The sequence below is a fragment of the Rhincodon typus genome, chromosome 26, assembly GCF_021869965.1.
Source record: "Rhincodon typus isolate 14 chromosome 26, sRhiTyp1.1, whole genome shotgun sequence".
Classification (NCBI taxonomy): domain Eukaryota; kingdom Metazoa; phylum Chordata; class Chondrichthyes; order Orectolobiformes; family Rhincodontidae; genus Rhincodon; species Rhincodon typus.
Genome location: NC_063357.1, coordinates 19026950 through 19050490, shown reverse-complemented (window position 1 = coordinate 19050490; position 23541 = coordinate 19026950). Strand labels below are relative to the sequence as shown.

Here is a 23541-nt window from a genome sequence, read left to right as displayed (position 1 = left end):
GCGGCGGGACGTGTGACGGCGATGTGAATAAGGTGTGCGCCGGCTCCAGGAAACATGCAGTCGAGTGAGGGCGTGCGGCGAGCAGAGCAGCAGCAGCTGGTGATTGGCATGTTTATCCACACAACTCCTCTAGCTGTACAGTAAACACGACTGGGGATATTTCTCTTCCAAGACCAGGAAAGTTGAACCATGAAATCAAAATCAATGCTTGCCACAGGCCTGTCACCCATATGTTATTTCTGGAGTATTTAATATCTATAGATATTACTATTTTGCTAATGGTACATACATACTGCAGTATTATTATAAGAAAGCCAAGCAAATAACTTATGAGGCAAAGTTAAACCTTGGCATCTTTGTGCATCATGTTGAAGTAAACAATTTAATACTCCAGAGTGACAGCACTGTTGCTTATTGGTCAGTATAGTGTGTCTTTTTTTTGTTTTTATTTTGTAGTTATTTCTTTGAGAGGGCGATTGTTGCTCTAGAAGCTCACCTGCGTCGGTTTGCTTTCACTCATATCAGCTACCTCAAAAAAAACAAAACGCTGGCCACTTCATCGTTTGGAACCGTCGCCCTTTAATAAGAGCCATTTTAAGGATCAGCCTGGTGGACGTTCGAGGACCTCATTATTACCAGCCAAATATCTAACCGTCAGCTATCTCATTTTCTGGGAACAATCCAAAGACAATGGTGCACTGTGCGGGGTGCGAGAGGCCTATTCTTGATAGGTTTCTATTAAACGTCCTGGACAGAGCTTGGCATGTGAAATGTGTACAGTGCTGCGAATGTAAATGCAATTTAACAGAGAAATGTTTTTCACGAGAAGGAAAGCTCTACTGCAAAAACGACTTCTTTCGGTGAGTGCAATGGTTTTTGAGCCATCGTCAGAATGATAGTGCTGTCTTCTACTCGTACTGTGTAAGCTACAAATTACTGCGTTCATTCAGTATGATTGTTTTTTTTATTTCGTGAGTAGACCACATGATTTGTTGTTAGTTTAAAAGCAGAACCATTGAGTAATTTTCATCTTTAAGAAGACTCATCCAGAATAAATTGTGAAGTGTTTAAAAAAAACCTCAGTCCCTCAAATAACTTTATTACTTTGCGATTTGATGAAACAACTGAATTGCATGAGCATAAAACGTAAAATTCGCCCACTTTCGTTCAGTCCTGTCCAGAAACTTTACTGGTGTGAAATACGGAAAGTGTTTATTCAGCAGGAGATTGCACGGTTCTCTTGCTGAGGCAAATTAAAGCCGAGATCAATAACCACGAGTCCTAGAGGAAATCCATTGGCTCTGTCTACCTACTTGTTGTTTTTATTTTATTGTAACGATGTGATAAGTGGTTTTGAATAACAAAGTATTTACAGAGAAAACCCAGACAAATTGAGTATGGGCAAACCTTCCTCAGCAATCAGCTAAACGAACTATAAAATACCTGCTCAAATGCATTTCTCCATGCTACGAACTAAACCCATTACCAAATGTACAATCCGTAACAATAAAGAAATATATTGCACACTATAGGGCAGCAATGTTCCTGTTGCTTCTCGAGTAACTTAATCTTATCTAACTTTTCATTGTTCACAATTTTAATTTGCAAATAACATCAATGTTAACATTGTTACCGCTCTTCTTCAGTCAATAAGCCTAACTGGATTCGCCGTCCCAGCAAAAAGTTTTAAGATTTTAGATTTATGACGAGTCTTCCCTCAAGAAATAATACTCGGTTTCAAGTTACAGATGTAAATGCGATCCTTTGCCTATTGCTTATAAACCGGAACCATTGACTGAACTCACCACTTCCTCAGTTATTATTAATGAATGGTTTAATGTCAAGTTTGGAGACCTTTCTAATCAGGCTCTCCTGAAATCTCCTTCCTCCTCCGGGATCATACGCCGTCATCACTTCAATCGGCCGTCACCTGCAAATGACGTAACGTTTATTAATCCAATGAATTTTACATCCAACTTGGATATGAGACTCTTTTTTTAAAAAATGCAGTTTTTGATAATGTAATTTTGCTTCATAGCGCATCAGTATTTGCGAAAACGTTTATTGGTGAATTGCCACCTTTGTAGCATTTTAAAGCCCTTTTCTTGAATACATAGGTTGTTTTTTTTTCTTAAAATGAATTACAAGGGAAACTTCAGGAAAGTATTTGGTGCTCACTTGTTATACGATTTCGTTAAGGCTCGTGTTCGTCAAGAAATACAATGACATTAAATAATGTATCGAAATGTCTTAATATTGAAAAAAATCCATTAAACCTTTTATAAATCTTGAAATAATGTGGAATAGGATGTTCGTGCGGCGACTTTTCCAAGTGACCTAAACCGCTTTCATCTTCTGATTTAACTTTGTCACTATAATCACAGCCAGCTTTTACTTTCACCGAATTAACAGTTATTTATGTCAGGAGCTTCTTCCACCACCCCCCCCCCCCCCCCCCCCCCCCCCCCCCCCCCCCCCCCCCCCCCCCCCCCCTGCCCGATCTATACTCTGAATTGAAGAGGGATCAAAACATTAAGTGTCAATGCAGTTAATACGAACAATAATTGCAGTGATTTATGAGTGACGGAGGAAGTTTAGTCTGGTTGAATGTAAAAGGTTCCCTAAAACATTCGAACACAGATTTTCCATGAACCCTAGTACTGATTGCCAAAGATATTTTTAAGTTAATAAAAATGAACAGCTCAGTGAACAATCTGTTCCATGCAGGTGTATCAGCTCCAATGTTGTGCTGATTTCTGTAGCTTGATAACTGTACACCTACAGGCTGCATTTCCTATCGGTTTGTTTGTTGGTGGGTCACATTCGAACAATGTAAGTGAACTATCACTGTCACCCTGCCCACGGTAAAAACAATGTAATTTAAGTCTCTACGCTTTGCGGTTCTAACCGGCCGGAGTTGAGTAGTTAACTGCATTAAAATGCAATTTTTTTGACATCTTCTTTCCTCTCCTTGTCTGGTCCGTTTCAGTCGTTTTGGTACCAAGTGTGCCGGCTGCTATCAGGGTATCTCCCCGAGCGATCTGGTGAGGAGAGCGAGGAGCAAAGTCTTTCATCTGAACTGTTTTACTTGTATGATATGCAACAAGCAACTTTCGACCGGAGAAGAGCTCTACATCATAGACGAAAACAAATTTGTTTGCAAAGACGATTTTCTAAACAGCAATAATTCGAGAGAAAACGGCGCGCTGTCAGGTAAAACCAAATCCATGTGTGCGCTGAGGTCGAGGTGCCAGAGTAGTCCAGTAACTGTTTAGCTTTACGCGAACGTTAAAGGATCGAAAACTGGAGTGTAACTCGAATCTCGTGTTTTAATACTGTCACCACAAAACAGTACCCAGTGTAAGATAGAGAAGACCGGAAGGTATTCTGAATTGGGTAGATTCGATTACAAAATTCAGGATGACAGTACTCCCACTTCGAGTCCGCCCCAATTTAACAGTTATTAACTCTTAATCTCTTTAAATTCCTCATAAATCCCATGCTCTGCTTTTGCTTTGCCTGGCGAGCAGCAACCCAGACCATTATCCCGGAGCTTTTCTGCCACATCTAGCTCTCTGTATCCATTGTATTATTTGGTTTCAGTTTAGGCGCCCTGTCAATTTTATTTTCCGTTCTTCTATTTTCATTTCAACGCGATCGTAAAGTGAAAACAAATGTATTTTCGTGAGAGCGGATGGAATAAGAGGATAAACATTTAGAATGTCCCTAATTGTACCGTTTAAGTTCGGTGTTTTCGAACGCAAGAATCCCGGGACTCGGCAGTCCAAAGGGCGATCTATCAATTACTGGGTGCGCTGTCTGTAATTATCATCGTTTTGCTGCGTTATTTATGTGATGTGAACTCATACATCATCCCATTTCATTTTGTGTGTTGTACAGTAACGGCATGTAGCGATCAAAGTTTCTCACCGGATTCTCAAGATCATTTACAAGATGACACAAAAGACTCAGAAAGCGCCAATATTTCAGATAAAGAGACTGCCATTAACGAGAACGAGGAACAGAACCTGGGAGCGAAGCGCCGCGGTCCGCGCACGACCATCAAAGCGAAGCAGCTGGAAACCCTCAAAGCGGCTTTTGCAGCAACCCCTAAACCGACCAGGCACATCCGAGAGCAGCTGGCTCAGGAGACCGGGCTCAATATGAGGGTTATACAGGTAAGAGTGTTCTTCGGAAGGGAGTGTTCAAAGTAAGGATACCATTGCGATTCGGGCAAAACACAAAACGTGGAGGGAAATGCTGACCCGTAATTAAACAGCGACTCAGGGAATCAGAAGGTTATGTAGTCGGGATCATTAGCAAGGAACAGATAACCCGGGGAAAGAGACTAAATGCGTGAGTGTTCAGATAAAAATAGTTAAGCAACAAGGCGTGCAGATAACTCATACCATTGACCCGGGATAAATCCTCAGAGCCGCTATATTACGCACACACACACCCAAAAAAAAACGGTTATAGAGACTGTCAAACCTCAGCGGGGAAAAGTTTTTGAGCCGGGATAAACTCTCGTCCAGGAAAGGAAGGTAGACAAGGGAAGGCGGGTAAGCAGTCTGCTTCAATCAGGTCAAATGCGCGGGTTTTGGACGCAGGTAACCGAAAGAGCCCAGAAAAGGCTGCGCCCGAGAGGTCAAACAGCGTTCGTGCACATGTAAATAGAAACAAAAAGCTGGACAAACGTAGCGTCAGGGCGGCACAAAGCACGGACAAACGAAAACGGCTTAGCGGTGAAGTGAGACGCTGAATGAAATGGCAGGACGTAAACTGACTGCAAGTACTGGAGGACTGAGCTCCAGAATTAAACTGTCATTTGCATGAGTTCAAGAGGTATTACATGAGCCCCCTCCCCCCGCCCCCCCCCCCCTCGAGACACACACACACACACAATCTTCGATTAATTAATAGCCAGTTTTGAAGCATCCAAGGTGGAAACGGGGAAGGGGCCATTATTCACACCGTGGAACAAATACGAGGGCCCACATTCTGAAGTGGGTGACGAAAAAAGGGCAAAGCCGTCATTTCATTTGACCCAAGTTAAATATAGGACGCACCACCCAGGTCAGCGGTAACAATTACGTAATATTGCAGGACATCTGGAATTAGCTTGCCAAACCCTTCCCTGTCTACAAAACAAAGTGTACTCTTGAAAATATTTTTTTCTCCCAATTGCCACAGTTCTGCGCTGATTTTTTTAAGCACCAGTTTACTCCATTCAATACAACTTTATTAATACACGTCTGAATTTTTCTCAACAACACTGTAAAATTCAACTAGTATTTAATGAGTCCATTATCTCATTGACGGCCATTGTAAAGGTAAGTGGCCAAGAAAGTTTACTCCATTTTCATTTGATTCATTTTGGCCAAGATGTTAAATTCTTCCTTCCCTACACCCCACCCCAACTCCACAAAAATGTGTCAGTTGAAACATTATTCCAACACACGATTGCCTTTGATCACATGAAAAGAAAGAACTTGATTTTTATTTCAACTGGCAATTGCATTTTAAAATATTCGAATGACGTTACTGTGTGTTAGCCTAAAGGTCTGGAATCAAGGGGAAATGTTGAAATGTTCCGCGTGATTATTGTAAATTTGGTTCCGCGTCTGTCTCTGGGCAAGCCTTCTGGTTTCCTGAAAAATACAAATATTAGTTTGAAGATACCTTTAAATATTGGTATGTTGCAGTCTGAAATTAAATGGAAACATTTTTAAGTGTTGCAGGTAAACCTTAGTTTTGAATTATAGGGCTGGAAGGGCATTGTTTGTGTTGTATAATTTCATATTAACAAATGATTGTAGAAATTAAAGAGGAAAAAATCTCGTGGCTGTTTTGTGCCCCAGGTCTGGTTCCAGAACAGGAGGTCTAAGGAGAGGCGGATGAAGCAGCTGAGTGCTTTAGGGGCCCGTAGACACGCGTTTTTCCGCAGCCCCAGACGGATGAGACCCCTGGGAGATCGCCTCGACGGGGCTGACATGATGGGAAACGGCCCTTTCAATTACTACGGGGGTAAGTCCCAATTCATTTCTATTAAACACTCCCCAGGATGTGCTTAAAAACTGATTACTTATTTAATGAGAAGGACGCTGCAAATTCAGTTTTACAGTCATGTATTGACGGACAATTGAAATACTGTATGAAGTTAGCCATTTATTGATTTTTTATTGACTTGTTCAAACACTGATTACACGAAGAGTCTCTTCGTGCTATTTTAAGCCTAAAGTATCTATTTTCCCGCAACGAACTACTTGTCAATGCCAGATCAGTTTCATATGCGGAATCAGCCAAGCAGTATTTCCCGCGTTGAAGAACAGTCTGAAAGTCAGGGAGCCCCAATAAATACAAGCTAAACTAGATTGCCCGCCAACAATAATTACAGAAATATATTAAAATATTTGAAATAACAGAATACATCTGTCAGTATAAAATAAACTCAGAAAATAGCATACCGATGCATTGTCAAAGAGTAATGTTTACTACTGATTTCCACAGTGGGTTCTTAAACAGACAACAGTAGCTTAATTGCTTAAAGTTTTTTCTTCAATTCAAACCTGACAAAAAAAAAAATCCGATTTGGAGTTTAACAGAATGCAATTTAAACCAGCCAGCACGCCTAAATAGAGACTGTCACGAAGTTAAGAATCGTTTAACTTTTATGGGTAAGCTTAACTTAATTACATTGCTGGATACGATGTATTGAACGTTTACCTGTTTTAAGTTTCTAATATAAGCATCTCACTTGTTGCCTGGGCAGTGCAATGTGAATGAAGCAAGTGTACAAGTTATGCCATTTTATTTGTTTATAACCTGTTTACTTTATACAACTGCAAGCGTTATAATTACAATTCAAACTAGCATGCAATTCAAGTAGGACCTGGTACTGTTTAATTGGTTTCTGGCTGAATTTTGTGATGAAAATTATTTAATTGGTTGGTTCTTAGAAGTGCACTGGATTGGTTGTACATTTTATTTGAATACAATACATTCCGAAATACCGAGAAATACATTTGATACAATTTCACTATACAGTCATCTGGAATAACAGTTGTGAGCTTTTCTGAGACAACGTTTCCATGTTTATGTTTCATGACAGGCTGGTGGGGCTTCTCGTGGATTGTCAACAGCAGACTTGCTGTTTGTTTGATGGCAAAAACACGGGGAAGACAATAAACATACAGGAGGGAAGGGGATTAAGTAATATGGCGTCAATGTACGGCGTAAGGGGGAGGCTCTTAACAAAGTCCTAGCGCGAAGCTTAAATTTCATAAACCCTTTATTGCTAGGACTACTTCCTTCCATGACCCGCACGGCCCGAGTAGCCACTTTTGAATTTCAATCATAGCTTTGTACTTTTTCCCCCATTCATTCCCAAAGAAAGGTGTTCTGTAAATCAGAAAGAAAATGACCGCACTGATACCCTTTTACTTATTAAATATGAATCATAAGTACTGCAAGTTTATTTTCAACTTTCAATTAAGTTGTGCTGGCAGTTCATTGCTGCTACCATGTCAGCTGAGTACATTTGAAAGAAAACATTTGAAACAATGTTTTACACGCAGCTTTAAGCGGGTCAGCTGCCAGGGATTTCCCTCGTTCGATCTTACAATGAAAAGGGGCACAGTTAAAATGAGGCCGGGTGCGATCGCCTGTTTTGAAATTTACTATCCAGTTACTTGATCTTGATATGACAGCATAATTTTCATTCGTACTTAGCGGTCAGTTTAAGTAAGTGTACTCTCTATTTCATTTACTCATGTAAATTAGCAGGCATTCAGGCTGAATTGAGAAGAAACCAATCAGCTGTAGGATACTGCAACAAGCATTTAAATTTTAAAAATGCGTTTTACACGAAGAAAACATACCCTGATGCATTTCAGAAAATCATTCAAAAGAACCAACTGCCAATTTGGAAAAACAATCTGCTTTTCTTTTTTAAAAAAAATCATTCAGAATTTGTGGTGTAAAATATGTTGGTTCCTAACCCATTGTTTTGGATGCTCGGATGTTTGAATAATGCTGTTGGGAATGGTTTGCATTAATACCTGTGGAGTATTAGACAGCAGGCTAGTTTCAGAATATTTTATTGAATTTAGTGACTAATACAGTGCGAGCGAGGGACTTAAAGCTCTGTTCCGAATAATAAAGTGTCTCTCAAAATCTTTCCAGCTCCAATGGTTGGACGGCAGGTTGTCATTTGCCGAATGCTCTGCAGTGACTAGTTGAGCGCTAGTTTTCCGACAGCGGTTGCGTTTTGTAAAATGAGTGAGCATTATTCAAAAAGTGGGACCCTGCTGCGCCAGACCTTCTGTGTGATAGGGATTGATAACACAGAATAGTTTCCCAAGCGTTTGTTTGCAATCACATCTGTTTCATTTTTCAATTAAGAGATGAAATCTTGAGAGGATGGATAAACAAGACATCAGTCTGATTTATAAATGGGACATGAATTAGAACAAAAAGAAAACATTTGATTGCTGTTTGCCTTGCATGTTGCGCGTCACATTGTGAATTCAGAGTAATTCTGATCAACCGACTTTGGGGATGGTACAATGTAAGGGTCATTAACTAAAAGAGAAAATAATTCAGTGTGTCACAAAATATGTTCTGATTTTATTGTCCGTTACATAGCTCTGAAAGAATTTAAATTTCAGGAGATGAAACAAATATTTATTCAAGTTCCTGGATTTTTGACATGTCAGAGCAGAGGCAAAATCCAATTTTAAGGCATATCTTTAGACTAGAAAGTATTATTGCCATCTCTCGCTGCCTATGCACAGTAAGCCTGTTTTATTTCAAAATGCTCCAATAATAGCATGTAGGTACCCTAAAGACCAGAGAAAGTATAGTTTCTGATCACAATTTGGTATTGATAGCAGATAAACTCCTGTGAACGCAATGAAGAATAACAATACATGCTATAATTTGGAAAGGTATATGCATGACTTTATGCTGAGAGAGGAATCTGTGGACCAAATTGTAACGGTGTGCTGGTTGAACGTCAAGTCTTGAGTTTGATGCCTTTAAAAGCTTATTCCATGTTAAGGAGCTAGCTACATTTTAAGCAACTCCTCGATTCGCAAGGAGATCAGCTAAAGTGATCGATTTCAATTGCAAAATGTTCAAAATGTTAGAAATTCCAACCTGCAAACTCTTGTTACTGTAAGTTTTAAATTCTTTTGCAGAATGTTAATATGTGAGAACAATTGCAGTTTTAATTTGATTTCACGTATCTCGCGTTTTTTTCAATAGCGCATTCCTGATAACTCCAAAAAAACCAATTCAATCAGATTGCAGAGTTTACCCTACTCTTATTTATACTGACTTCTTGAAACTGCAATGTGTACATACCATTGTCTAAGGATGCGTAAGGATGGCTTGTATTTATATTTAGTTGCTGTCTTTGTTCCCCTTCTCAGATTATCAGACTGAATATTATGGTCCTGGAGGCAATTATGATTTCTTTCCTCAAGGTCCCCCCTCTTCTCAAGCTCAGACTCCAGTGGATCTGGGTTTTGTGCCCTCTTCCGGGCCTGGGGCGACCCCACTCGGCGGACTCGAGCATCCACTGCCCGGCCATCACCCAAGCAACCTGCCGGGTCCAGGCGACAGTCAGAGGTTCACCGACATGATCTCTCACTCTCACGGGGACTCTCCGAGCCCGGAGCCAGGTCTAACGGGACCGTCAATGCACTCGATGGCTGCGGATGTTTTCGGACCGGGTCCCAGTCCGTCCTTCTCCCTCACCAATGGGGGATACACCAGCCACTTGTCACATCCACCCCCGGAAATGAACGAGACTGCCGTTTGGTAACGACTTCCGACTTCGCGAAAATTGTTGATTTAACATCAAGGGACAATACTAACAGTTCTGTCCCTCTCTCTCTTTCTCTGCTCCATCCCAACCCCAAAGACAATGCGTTGCCCGGACAGCAAGAAAAAGGCGAGATTTTCAAAGCTCGTTACAACAGATGTCGAAATAATAATTATATTTAAAAAAAACTTCAATCACGGAGAAAATTTGAACCAGCTTACACAATGACAGCGTCTTAAGCAGGGCGAACGAAAGCTGGGATTCCAAAACCCAAAAGGAACAAATTTCAGAATGACCTCGAAAAGATAATAGCGTCTGGGAGCCCTCAAAACTTTAACGCAAACCATTCTACCTACACAAAGCTGAACAACAAAAAAAAAGCTCATTAATAAACTGAAAGAGTCTACTGTTTACGTATTATATTTAATTCAGGACGTTAATGTTTTAGAAAACATTTTAGAGCCTCTTGATCTGAATTGAAGAAACGGGCATCAAGTAACCAAACTTTTTTTTGTTTCCAAAAAAACGTACAAAAAGGTTTGTTGGAGTTGTGGTTCACAGCTCCAGTTTGTACAAAGTGTTTTTTTTTGCGTATGTTTACAAAAGTGGAAAACAAACTAGAAAGGTGCCAAATAGATAAGTCATAGCACAATTACTGTAGGTGCACTGCACCATCCACTGGAGAAAGTGTTCAGAAAGAGAGTGTTAAAAATATACTTTCAGCTAATTTTTAGCTCTCTCATCGGAGTCATTCATATCGTTAATAATGCCCATATAGATTCATACAGGATTTTATTTTTGTGTCTTACAGAAACGATAGGTCAAATATTTAAACAATTTTACTACATGGTCAAATATGCAGTCGACAGCTGCTACTTTTTGCTTTATACAGTATAGGATTCCTCATGATATCATTTTTGTCATAATAGGCCTAAGCTTCTGTGACCTCCGTTGCATATTAGACCATTCACTGTATAAATGAAAACATGTTGAATAAATTTGTGACTTTTTAATAAAAAAATGATGATTTAATGTCTGGAAATGTACGTGTTTTGTTTATGGTGACAGAATGAAGTGCAAGTTTCTTGCCCATATTTGCATTCGTTTGGGGCGGCACGGTGGCTCAGTGGTTAGCACTACAGCCTCACAGCACCGGGGGCCACAGGTTCGATTCCAGCCGTGGGCGACTGTCTGTGTGGAGTTTGCACGTTCTCCCCGTGTCTGCGTAGGTTTCCTCCCACAGTCTAAAGATGTACCAGCTAGGTGGATTGGCTAGGCTAAATTGCCCGTAGTGTTCAGGGGTGTGTGGGTTACAGGGGGATGGGTCTGGGTGGGATGCTGCAAGGGTCGGTGTGGACTTGTTGGGCTGAAGGGCCTGTTTCCACACTCTAGAGATTCTACGATTATTTATTCGTTCATTGTAAATTGTTGGCTCCAGAAATATAGTCTGTTTGAAACTTCCAACATTTTATAAGTTAGCTCCTCCGAATGATATTTTAACAACTTTAAAACTTACAAAACTTTGATTTATTTGCATTAAAATGATAGCTATAGTTTTTTTTCCAGTTAATTAGTTTATTTGTGTTAATGCTTTTTGTTTTTATAAAAGTTAAAGAGAAAGCGTAGAATTTCGGTTAGAATATAATGCCTGGGTGCTCGATTTTCATTTAAGTTCATACCAACTGAATTTAATCGAAGTTTATTTTGTGAATAACTCCATTTAAATATTAACGGTTGCAATCATAAACTAATCCAAACTCATCGAATGTGTTCGTGTACGTTTTAGCAACGAATTACAAAATTAGAAAAAAAAACCCTATTTCTTGTTATTATGGGCAATTAATCATCTAAAACATTCCTTTTAAAGTTAATAAGAATTAATTAAATCAATAATTGGCTTAAACCAATTTTAGTGATTTATCAATACGTCATTTCAGATGAACAGTAAATTGACCAACTGTTCCACTTTAGCGAGAAAAAAAATTCTTGGAAATTCGTCTCTGGGATAGGGTGGAATTGTAAGCTGAAGTCTACACATTTATTTTGTATATATCGGTTCAAATACCTTATGAAAGAAGTAACACAATGTGTAAGAGAAATGCAACATTTGAGATGGAACTTAAATGTAACACACCTAAATCTTTCCCCAGAGGGTCCTCACTCTTCATTTTCTGTATTTTACATTCACCTCTGAAGTATATGTTAATGTTTTCGTATCATATAGTATCGGTAGAACGATTTTCTGTTTAGATTTCTAAATCAGTTAGAAACATTAATGAAATGTACAAATGCGCAGAATACTGCTTAATTTACGATATTACTATTCCACTGGCGTCCAAAATTTGAATCGTTGCATTATTAATTTTAGTACTGAAAGGTGATTTCAATGTATTAAGGAACGCCAGTTTTAAATATAGCTATTAGTAATTTAAATCCAACACGGTAATAGTTGTAATAGATTTTCATTAATAACCCCACTGGGTCAATTCGATTTCACTTTTAGGAACGTCGGAATCCATTGTATTAGCTTATCTTAAATTGTTCTATATACCTGATCTGCAACGTGTCCTCCAATTCTCTCAAATATACTATTGTCACAAGCGTGAGTGGTTTCACACGATTAGAACAAATACACATTCTACTTTTGCATCTGCGCATCCTATGTATATTAAACACTTGAATAACATTCCAAAAGTTCACCATATGACCTATTAGAAAACTGACTTTTTGAGTACATTATGACTGCTGATTTTTTTTAAACAATTAATTTAAAAAGTAAATTATATTTCACAAATTGACAATAACCAATTGGTTCGTCAATCAAAAAAACTGTGTTTAAACAAATAAATGTAACCTTCAAAAATATGGCAATTGGATTTGAAGCACTAAGTTACTGCTTTTGAATATTTGAATATATTAAGCGAACAATGTATATGGGGTTACGATGCAGAGTAATGCAAAACAAATTCTTTCGTTTCCCTTTCACTACATCCATCATATGGCTGTATTGAAATCTTCGTTAATATTTTCTTTGACCTAATTCTATTATATTCTTGCGGTCATAAAATATTAATAAAGTCTCCTTAGTTGTCAATAGGCTGAAAGTCCTAACATCAGGAAAACCTAAAGCCGTGACCCATGAGGGTGAAAAATTAGAGCAAAATGATGGCCTATCAATCTTATCCATACCCTAAACTTATTAAAGTCGCTATATTCTGAAGAGAAAGTGGCAATTCAATATGGTGAGATTCTCCTTCAGTACAATAAAATGGAATATCCTACGATCCTCAGCGTTGTCGTTGGAATTGTGTTATTCACGAAAAATAGCACAAAATTCCGTAATTCAAAAAGATTACCGTAGTAAGGAGGGTCATGAAAAACTTACCATTGTAAATAGTTGGAAGAGGACCAACCCTATGTTGTGAGTGTGTGTGTCAAACGGAACCGGAAGTCCTCCCTGTAACTGTAGCTACGTCATATTGAATATACTCCATTCTCGCTGACGGTTTGGAGCAAGATGGCGACGTCTATATCCAGGCAGTTGGAGGACCTGTTAAACCCTTTACCGACCTTTAAAGACCCGGAGGACGAGCACGATGAAGGTAACTGGGTCCTTCCCGACAAAGCGTGTTTGGTTCTTGGCTGGAGGACGAGGAGTTTGTCCTCGACTGTAATAAATCAATGCTTTGTGAACCGGCATGTGTACGAGCCTGGTGACGGTTGCTATGAATGAGAACTCAGGGTCTGACTTCAGGCCTCCTGCCCCCGGGTGAACAGTGTAATTTAAAATTCAGTGACCAACTGGAACTTGAGATGTTTACGTCGAGAGTTGCGTGTTGTAGGTTGTTCGGTCCCGAATTCTGTGGTTTTGTTAATTTTAAATGTGGTTATTGTTTATATGTTGCTGAAAATGTTGGGCCGTTTAAACAGTTTGTGAGCCTGCAGGTCTCGCACTAAGTAATCGACCGCTGGGTCAGGGAGTGCCACCGCTCCTGCTGTGGGCAGCATATATAATACGGCTCAAAAACCGAAATAATTGCGGATGCTGTAAATCAGAAACAAAAACAGAAATTGCTGGAAAAGCTCAGGTCTGGCAGCATCTGTAAAGAGAAATCGGAGTTAACGTTTCGGGTCCGGCGCTTGTACTGAGGAAGCGTGACCCGAAACGTTAAGTCTGATTTCTTTTCATTGATGCTGCTAGACCTGTTGAGCTTTCCCAGCAACTTGTGTATTTATTTGAAATACGGCTGTTTGGTTTGTCCAAGCACAGCAGCTAGAATTGTGCCCTGCTGTTACCCATAAGGGCACAGTCGTGGGTGCAGTTTTCTTTCCCTGGGCATTACTATCATGTAAACTGGCATTTCAGTCCATTTTTTATGTGCCAGTGTTTAAGCAGCATCCCGTTCTATTTTCAGTTAATTGTTTATAAAAACAATTTTATTTGTATATTGCATTTGTTGTGGATGCAAAATGCCCCAAGGCACCATAACGTTCTTGAACTAAATTAGGCACTGAGTTACAAACAGATAAAGAATAAAATTCTGAAGTAGAGATAACAAAGTGTGGAGCTGGAGGAACATAGTAGGCCAGGCAGCGTCAAAGGAACAGGAAAGCTGACGTTTTGGATCAGGAACAAAAACAAAGTTGCTGGAAAAGCTCAGCAGGTCTGGCAGCGTCTGTGAAGGAGAAAACAGAGTTAACGTTTCGGGTCCAGTGACCCTTCCTCAGAATAAACGATAGGATAGAGCCCAAAGAGAGAGAAAGACAGTTGGATAGACAAAGGAGTTGCTAACGATCAGGCTGGGAGGGTGAATAGTTGTTAATGGGGACTGTTAGTGACTAACAACAGCGGGTGTGTAATGGCAGGCTATGTGGTAACAAAGCCTGGTGTGTGGAGTGGGGGCTGGGACATGGGAGAGTTTATGCCCTAAAATTATTGAACTCAATATTGAGTCCGGAGGGCTCTAGGGTCCCCAAGCGGAAAATGAGGTGTTGCTCCTCCAGCTTGCGTTGGGCTTCACTGGAACACTGTAGCAAGCCAGAGACAGAGATGTTGGCCAGGGAGCAGGGTGGTGCATTGAAGTGGCAGGCAACAGGGAATTCAGGGTCTTTTTTGCGAGTAGAACGTAGATGTTCTGCAAAGCAGTCGCCAAGTCTACGCTTCTTTTCCCCAATGTAGAGGAGACCACATTGTGAGCAGCGAATGCAGTAGACTAGATTCTGGGCAGTGCAGGTGAAGTGTTGCTTCACCTGAAAGGTATGTTTGGGCCCTTGGATACTGGGGAGGGAGGAGGTAAATGGGCAGGTGTTGCACCTTCGCCAGTTACAGGGGAAGGTGCCGTAGGGATGTGGTGGGGGTGAAGGAGGTGTGGACTAGGGTGTCCCGGAGGGAACGGTCCCCACGGAAGGCGGACAAGGGAGGGGAGGGGAATGTGTGTTGGAGGGGAGGGGAATGTGTGTCTGAAGGGACATCTCCCTTGTCTGCCTTCTGCAAGGACCGTTCCCTCCAGGACCCCGTAAAGTCTCATGGCTTCAAGTTAAACATGGGCAAGGAAACCTCCTGCTGATTACCACATACCGTCCTCCCTCAGCTGATGAATCAGTACTCCTCAATGTTGAGCAACACTTGGAGGAGGCACTGAGGATGACAAGGGCACAAAATGTACTCTGGGTCGGGGATTTCAATGTCCACCACCAAGAGTGGCTCGGCAGCAGTACTACTAATCGAGCTGGTTGGGTTCTAAAGGACATAGCTGCTAGACTGGGTCTGCAGCAGGTGGTGAGGGAACCAACAAGAGGGAAAAACATACTTGACCTCATCCTTACCAATCTGCCTGCTGCAGTTGCATCTGTCCATGACAGTATCAGTAAGACTGACCATCGCACAGCCCTTGTGGAGAAGAAGTCCTGCCTTCACAGTGAGAACAACCTCCATCGTGTTGTGTGGCACTATCACCGTGCTAAATGGGACAGATTTCGCACAGATCTAGCAACTCGACTGGGTATCCATGAGGTGCTGTGGGCCATCAACAGCAGCAGAATTGTATTCCAACACAATCTGTAACCTCATGGCCTGGCATATCCCCCACTCAGCCTTTACCATCAAGTCAGGGGATCAACCCTGGTTCAATGGAGAGTGCAGGAGGGCATGCCAGGAGCAGCACCAGGCATACCTGAAGATGAGTTATCAACCTGGTGAAGCCACCAAACAGCGAAAGCAGCAAGTGATAGACAGAGCTAAGCGATCCCACAACCCACGGATCAGATCTAAGATCTGCAGTCCTGCCACATCCAGTCGTGAATGGTGGTGGACAATTAAACGACTCACAGGAGGAGGCGGCTCCACAAATATCCCCATCCTCAATGACGGAAGAGCCCAGCATATCAGTGCAAAAGATAAGGCTGAAGCATTCACAGCAATCTTCAGTCAGAAGTGCCGAGTGGATGATCCATCTCTGCTTCCTCCAGTGGTCCCCAGCATTACAGATACCAGTCTTCAGCCAATTTGATTTCACTCCACATGATATCAAGAAACGGTTGGAAACACTGGATACTCCAAAGGCTACAGGCCCTGACAACATTCCAGCAATAGTACTGAAGACTTGTGCTCCAGAACTTGCTGCTCCCTTAGCCAAGCTGTTCCAGCACAGTTACAACACTGGTATCTACCCGACAATGTGGAAAATTGCCCAAGTGTGTCCTGTACATAAAAAGCAGGACAAATCCAACCCGGCCAATTACCCCCCGCATCAGCCGCCTCTCGATCATCAGTCAAGTGATGGAAGGTGTCATCAACAGTGCTATCAAGCAGCAACTGCTCAGAAATAACCTGCTCAGTGACGCCCAGTTTGGGTTCTGCCAGGGCCACTCAGCTGCTGACCTCATTACAGCCTTGGTTCAAACACGGACAAAACAGCTAAATTCCAGAAGTGAGGTGAGAGTGATAGCCCTTGATATCAAGGCTGCATTTGACCGAGTATAGCACCAAGGAGCCTTGGTAAACCTGGAATCAATGGGTATCAGGGAGCAAACGCTGCAGTGGTTGGAGTCATACCTGACATAGGAAGATGGTCGTGGTTGTGGGAGGTCAATCATCTCAGCTTCAGGACATCTCTGCAGGAGTGCCTCAAGGTAGTGTCCAAGGTCCAGTTATCTTCAGCTGCTTCATCAATGACCTTCCCTCCATCATAAGGCCAGAGGTGGGGATGTGCAATCATCGGCGAACAATGTTCAGCACCATTCGTGACTCCTCAGATACTGAAGCAGTCCATGTTCACATGCAACAAGATCTGGACGATATCCAGGCTTGTGCTGACAAGTGGCAAGTGACATTCATGCCACACATTGGTCATAGCCTGGCATTTAAGAGACCATCTAACCACCACCCCTTGACATTCAATGGTGTTACCATCACTGAATCCCCCACTATCAACATCCTGGGGGTTAACATTGACCAGAAACTCAACTGGACTCACCACATTAACAGAGTGTCTACAAGAGCAGGCCAGAAGCAGGGAATACTGCAGCAAGTAACTCATCTCTGACACCTCAAAGCCTGTTCACCGTCTACAAGGCACAAGTCAGGAGTGTGATGGACTATTCCCCACTTGTCTGGATGAGTGCAGCCCCAACAACACTAGAGAAGCTTGACACCATCCAGAACAAAGCAGCCTGCTTGATTGGCACTATACCCACAAGCATTCACTCCCTCTACCACCGACGCTCAGTAGCAGCAGTGTGTTCTATCTACAAGGTGCACTGCAGAAGTTCACCAAAGATCCTTAGACAGCACCTTCCAAACCCACGACCACTTCCATCTAGAAGGACAAGGGCAGCAGATGTATGGGAACGCCACCACCTCCAAGTTCCTTTCCAAGTCACTCACCATCCTGACTTGGAAATAGATAGCCGTGCCTTCACTGTCGCTGGGTCAAAATCCTGGAATTCCCTCTCCAATAGCATTGTGGGTCAACCCACAGGAGGAGGAATGCAGCGGTTCAAGAAGGCAGCTCACCACCACCTTCTCAAGGGCAACTAGGAATGGGCAAAAAATGCTGGCCAGCCAGCGATGCCCAAATCCCATGAAATGAATTAAAAAAAAAAAAACATGCCGTTGATGTACTTTTTATTTGCTGGTCTTGGCTCAAAATGCAAGTACAACAAGGATGGACAGGAAAAGGCCCACTGCTCCACCCAATTCCTTGTGCAAGAGAAGGTATACATTTTTCACTTCACCTGAAAGCCATGCCATCTCCTAGGGTCAACAAAACAAAGCCAATTAGAGTAACACATGCAAATTACACTTGTTGACATTCAGAGACTGGACCACATAAATAAAAACAAAATACTGCAGATTTTAGAGACGTGTAATAAAGAACAGAAAATGCTGGAGGTACACAGCAGAAATGTTGGCATCTATGGAGAGAAAAACAGTTAACATTTTGAAACTTCTGAAGAAGAATTATATGGGACCTGTAATGTTAACTTAGTTTCCCTCTCTCTTCAAATACTGCCATACCTGCAGGGATACAAGTTTACAAATAGGTGCAATGCTATTTAGGGCGAAGATGAGAATTTTTTTTCAGTCGGAAGGTTGTGAATCTTTAGAATTCTCCACCTCAGAGGGCTATGGAAATTCTGTTTTTGTATTTGTTTGGAGGTTGATAGATTTCTGATTACCAATGGCAGAAAATGTATAGCAAGGGGGTGTGGCATGAAGAGTGAATGGGAGGAGTAGATGAAGTGACAGGGGAAAGAGTGGGGATGCTTGGGGGTGCGTGCAGTGCAGTGCAGTGTGGTGTTGGTGGTGAGGGTGTACTCTTCTGTACCTCTGTCAAATCTCCTCTGAACTTTCTGGTCTCCAAGGGCATAATTTCTTCAATCTATCTATGTAACTGTATTCATCATCCCTGGAATCACTCTTATATTTCTGAACCCTCTCTAATACTTTCAGATCCTTTTCTAATGTGTAGTGTGCAGAGCTGAATGCAATGCTTAATTGAAGCTGTATCAGTATATTAAACAAGGTTAACATAACTTCCTTCTGAATACTCTGAACGTTTGTTGTTAAAGTGCAGGGCGCTGTCCACTTTATGGACCTTACTCTCAACCATTCCTGCCATCCTTAATGATGTATGCACACATATGCTATAGTATTGTAAGACAATGTGGAGCTGGAGAATCACAGCAGGCTAGGCAGCATCAGAGGAGCAGGAAACCTGACGTTTCATGTCTGGACCCTTCTTCAGAAATGGGGGATGGGGAAGGGAGCTCTGAAATAAATAGAGGAGGGGTGGGGCTGGGAAAGGTAGGTGGGATGGCGATAGGTGCGTGCAGGTAGGCAGTGCTGGGGATTGATCAGTGAGGTGGGAGGAGCGGATTGGTAGGAGAGAAGATGAACAGGACAAGGAAGCGGGGATGAAAGAGAGGTTTGGTCATGGGATGAGGCCAGGGTGGGGAGATTTTGAAACTAGTAAAGTCCATATTGAGACTATTGGGTTCTAGGCTCCCAAGGCGGAATGTGAGGTGCTGCTCCTCCAGTTTCTGGGTGACTTCGTTGTGACACTGGAGGAGACCCAGGATTGACATGCTGTCCAGGGAGTGGGAGGGGGAGTTGAAGTGGTTCGCGACTGGAAGATGTTGTCGTTTGAACTTGAATCCCTCTTCCGCAACTACACCGACACTATCCCCCACCTCTTCCTCCGCTACATTGATGACTATCGGCTCCATCTCGTTCTCCCACAAGGACCTTGAACAGTTCATCAACTTTACTAACACCTTTCACCCCAACCTCAAGTTCACCTGGACCATCTCTGATGCCTCTCTCTCCTTCCTGGACCTCTCTGTCTCCATCTCTGGTGACCACCTTGTTATTGATATCTATTTCAAGCCCACCGATTCCCACAGCTACCTAGACTTCACCTCTCACCCACCTTCCAGCAAGAAGGCAATTCCCCTACCCCCAATTTAGCCTCTGCTGCATCTGCTCCCAAGATGAGGTGTTCCACTCCCAAACATCCCAGATGTCATTGTATTTCAAGGACTGCAACCACCACCACCACACCACCCCCCCCTCCCTTTTCAGTGGTCGAAAATGCTGTCGACCGCATTTCTTACGTTTCCCACTCCTCTACCCTCACACCCCCTCCCTGCAACAAAAACAAAGACAGAATCCCCCTTGTCCTCACGTATCACCCCACTAACCTCCGGATTCAATGTATCATTCTCCGCCACTTCCGCCACCTGCAATCTGACCCTACAACCAAGGATATATTTCCCTCCCCATCCCTATCTGCCTTCCGTAGGGACCACTCTCTCTGCGACTCCCTCGTCCGCTTCATACTCCCCACTAGCCCCACCACCCCCGGCACCTTTCCCTGCAACCGCTGGAAGAGCTACACCTGCCCCTACACCTCCCTACTCACTTCCATTCAAGGATCCAAAAAAACCTTCCACATCAGACAGATGTTCACCTGCACATCAGCTAATGTGGTCTATTGCATCCGCTGCTCCTGACGTAGCCTCCTCTACATTGGTGAGACCAAGCGGAGGCTCGGAGACCGCTTTGTAGAGCACCTGCCCTTGGTTCGCGACAAACGACAACATCTTCCAGTCGCGAACCACTTCAATTCCCCCTCCCACTCCCTGGATGGCATGTCAATCCTGGGTCTCCTCCAGTGTTACAACGACGTCACCTAGAAAGAAACTGGAGGAGCAGCACCTCATATTCCACCTTGGGAGCCTACAACCCAAAGGTCTCAATGTGGATTTTACTAGTTTCAAAATCTCCCCACTCCCGGCCTCATCCCATGACCAAACCTCCCTTTCATCCCCGCCTCCTTGACCTGTTCACCTTCTCTCCTACCAATCTGCTCCTCCCACCTCACTGACCAATCCCCAGCACTACCTACCTGCACTCACCTATTGCCATCCCACCTACATTCCCCAGCCTCACCCCTCCTCTAAATGTTTATTTCAGAGCTCCCTCATTTCTGAAGAAGGGTCCTGACCCGAAACATTAAGTTTCCTGCTCCTCTGATGCTGCCTAGCCTGCTGTGTTCCTCCAGCTCCACACTGTGTTATCTCTGACTCCAGCATCGTCAGTTCTTACTATCTCCTATAGTATTGTGCTGTTTTGTTTTCTGTGTTCTTCCCACCAAAATGTGTCACTTCACTTTTCTTTGCATTAAATCTGGTCTGCTACTTGTCTGCCCATCCTTTTTGCATTCTTTTGAATTTCTACACTATCCTTCTTAGAATTCACAAGTTAAACCAATACCCTCTGTCTACTTGTGTGTCTATAAAAGATCTATATGTCACTGTTTGAAGAGCAGGGGAGTTATCCTGGGTCATCATAAAAAAAAGATTGTGGTTGTTATCATATTGTCATTTGTGAGAGTTTGCTGTGTGCATTTTGCCTGCAGCAATTCCTACATTACAACATTGACTAGGTTTCAAAAGTACGTAATTGACGGCTTGGGACATCGGGTGGTCATGAACAGCACTATATAAATTCAAATATTTTAATTTGGTTTTAATTAGAATTAAATAATTATTCCTTCATTATAGTCTTGGAGCTTCTCAGCAGGTGAGGTGAGAGTGACAACCTTTGACATCAAGGCCACATTTAATCCAGACTGGCATCTGGGAAATCTATCAAAATTAGAATCAGTGGGTATCGGGGGCAAACTCTATGCTGGCTTGAGTCGTACTTGGCACATAGGAGGATGATTGTGGTTGTTGGAGCTCAGTTATCTCAGCTCCAGGACGTCTCTGTGGGAGTTCCTCAGGGTAATGTCCCAGGCCCAACAATCCTCAGTTGCTCCATCAACGACCTTACTCCATCGTAAAGTTAGAAGTAGGGGTATTTGCCAATGACTGCACAATGTTCAACCATTTATGATTCGGATACTGAACCAATCCATGTTCAAATACTTCAAGATCTGGACAATATTCAGGCTTGAACTGATGAGTGGTAAGTAACATTCGCACTAGACAAATGTCAGGCAATGACCATCTCCAATAACAGATAATCTAACCATCACCTTGACATTCAATTGTGTTACCTTCACCAAATCCCCCACTATGTATGTCCTCTGGGTTGCCAGTGACCATAAACTCAACTGGACTTGCAATATAAACACATTGGCTACAAGAGAAGGTCAAAGGCAAGGAACATTGCAGTGAGTAATTCACCTCCTGACTCCCCAAAGCCTGCCCACCATCTACAAGATATAAGTGCAAAGTGTGATGGAATACTCGCCACTTGCCTGGATGAGTGCAGCTCCAACAACACTCCAGAATCTTGATACCATCCAGGACAAGGCAGTCCACTTGATTGGCACCAAATCCATAAACATCCGTTCCCTCCACCACGGAAGCTCAGAAACAGCAGTGTGTACCTTCAGTAAGACACACTGTAAAAATTCATCAAAGATCCTTAGATAGCACCTTCCAGACTCATGAATGTTTCCATCTAGAACAACAAGGCAGCAGATGTATGGGAACATCACCACCTGAAGGTTCTCCTCCAAGCCACACCATACCCTGACTTGGAAATATATCACTACTGTCGCTGGGTCAAAATCCTGGAATTCCCTCCCTAATGGCATTGTGGGTTGACCTACATCACATGGACTGCAGCGTATGAAGAAGGCAGCTCATCACCACCTTCTCAAGGGCAATTATGTATGGCCAATAAATGCTGGCCAGTATTGAAGTTCACGTTTTGCGAGTGAACTAAAAACAATCAATTGACCGAAATTGAATTAATCTTGTGTGGTTTTCTGTAGAAGAGTTGGAACTCTATCATGATACCAGTGTTTTAAATGGATTGTTTGCAGCCAAAGTCAAACGCAATATGTGAAAGTTATAAGTTTATTTTTGTGTACATTCAAGAAGATAGTTTCCAAATTATGTATTTGTAAATGTGGATGTGCAGGCTTCTAATTTAAAAAAAAGTTATTCTTTTGCTTGGAGCTTTTCCCCATGTCCTGTTGAAAGAATGGAAAGTTAAGTACTTGTGTTTATTTCATGTCTTCATGTCATACACCTAAATCTCCCTCTGTTCTCATACAGAGAACATATCCAGTAAGGCATGCGTACAAGGGAATTTATGAATGTACGTGGAATTTCAGAAGACTACTTCTTAGTGTTTCTAATGTAATTGCTGTTATATTGGGAAACATTCAATTAATATAAGTAAAATAAGATGGCACAAATAACAATGAAAATAATGACTGACTAAACTCTTAGATATATTGATTGACGATAAATGATTACTCGGCTCACTGAGACAACTTCCTGGCTTTCCTTCAACTAGTGTCAGAATATCTCTCTTCTCCAGTCAAAAGGATAGATGGACACATGGTTTAATGTCCCTTTGAAAGATAGCACCAGGTGTCATACTCCTTTAGCATTGCACTGGAATGTCAATGAAAGCTCAGAAAAATAAATTTTAAAAATAATTTCATACCTTTAGCTTGTAGTATGTTGAGCTCTGTGAAACACTGGTCACGATGCATTTCTCAATTAGATCTGAAAAGAAGTTAGTGAGAAGCTTATTTTTGTTTGGTGTTGAGGTATGTGTTTGTGTTTATTTTATAATATTTACAGTTCGAGTGAGTCAAAGCTAAAAATTAGCTTCAATTCCTTATGAAAATATAGGGCAGTTGGGTCTGTGCCAGGTCATAATTCCTAACTGTAATTTCCAC

General features: G+C 42.2%; 2 protein-coding genes across 4 annotated transcripts in view; both read left to right on the top strand.

Annotated features, from left to right (window-relative positions):
- The first annotated feature begins 74 nt into the window (after positions 1 to 74).
- lhx1a (LIM homeobox 1a) lies at positions 75 to 10844 on the top strand. 2 transcript variants are annotated; one of them, XM_048612568.1, is made up of 6 exons: positions 75 to 281; positions 457 to 860; positions 2990 to 3213; positions 3901 to 4178; positions 5862 to 6027; positions 9435 to 10844. In XM_048612568.1, the coding sequence occupies exons 2-6, from the start codon at positions 691 to 693 to the stop codon at positions 9827 to 9829; spliced, it is 1233 nt and encodes a 410-aa protein (XP_048468525.1). In that variant the 5' UTR covers positions 75 to 281; positions 457 to 690; the 3' UTR covers positions 9830 to 10844. The 2 variants fall into 2 exon arrangements, with proteins under 2 accessions (XP_048468525.1, XP_020370589.1); XM_020515000.2 differs by having other exon boundaries at positions 75 to 860.
- A 2412-nt stretch (positions 10845 to 13256) lies between these two features.
- Positions 13257 to 23541, top strand: part of aatf (apoptosis antagonizing transcription factor) — a 125870-nt gene continuing 115585 nt past the window's right edge. The window contains exon 1 of one of the 2 annotated variants that reach the window (XM_048612566.1): positions 13257 to 13431. In XM_048612566.1, coding sequence (XP_048468523.1) covers positions 13347 to 13431 — 85 coding nt within the window. In that variant the 5' untranslated portion in view covers positions 13257 to 13346. The remainder of the gene's footprint in view (positions 13432 to 23541) is intronic. The other variant, XM_048612567.1, reaches the window with a different exon arrangement.

What these genes read in the sequence shown, in the direction of transcription:
- lhx1a (XM_048612568.1), top strand. Translation starts at nt 691, where the DNA reads ATGGTGCACTGTGCGGGGTGCGAGAGGCCTATTCTTGATAGGTTTCTA. An exon ending in TCAATATGAGGGTTATACAG is followed by an intron (nt 4,179 to 5,861) that starts GTAAGAGTGTTC and finishes TTTGTGCCCCAG; the next exon opens with GTCTGGTTCCAGAACAGGAG. An exon ending in CCCTTTCAATTACTACGGGG is followed by an intron (nt 6,028 to 9,434) that starts GTAAGTCCCAAT and finishes TCCCCTTCTCAG; the next exon opens with ATTATCAGACTGAATATTAT.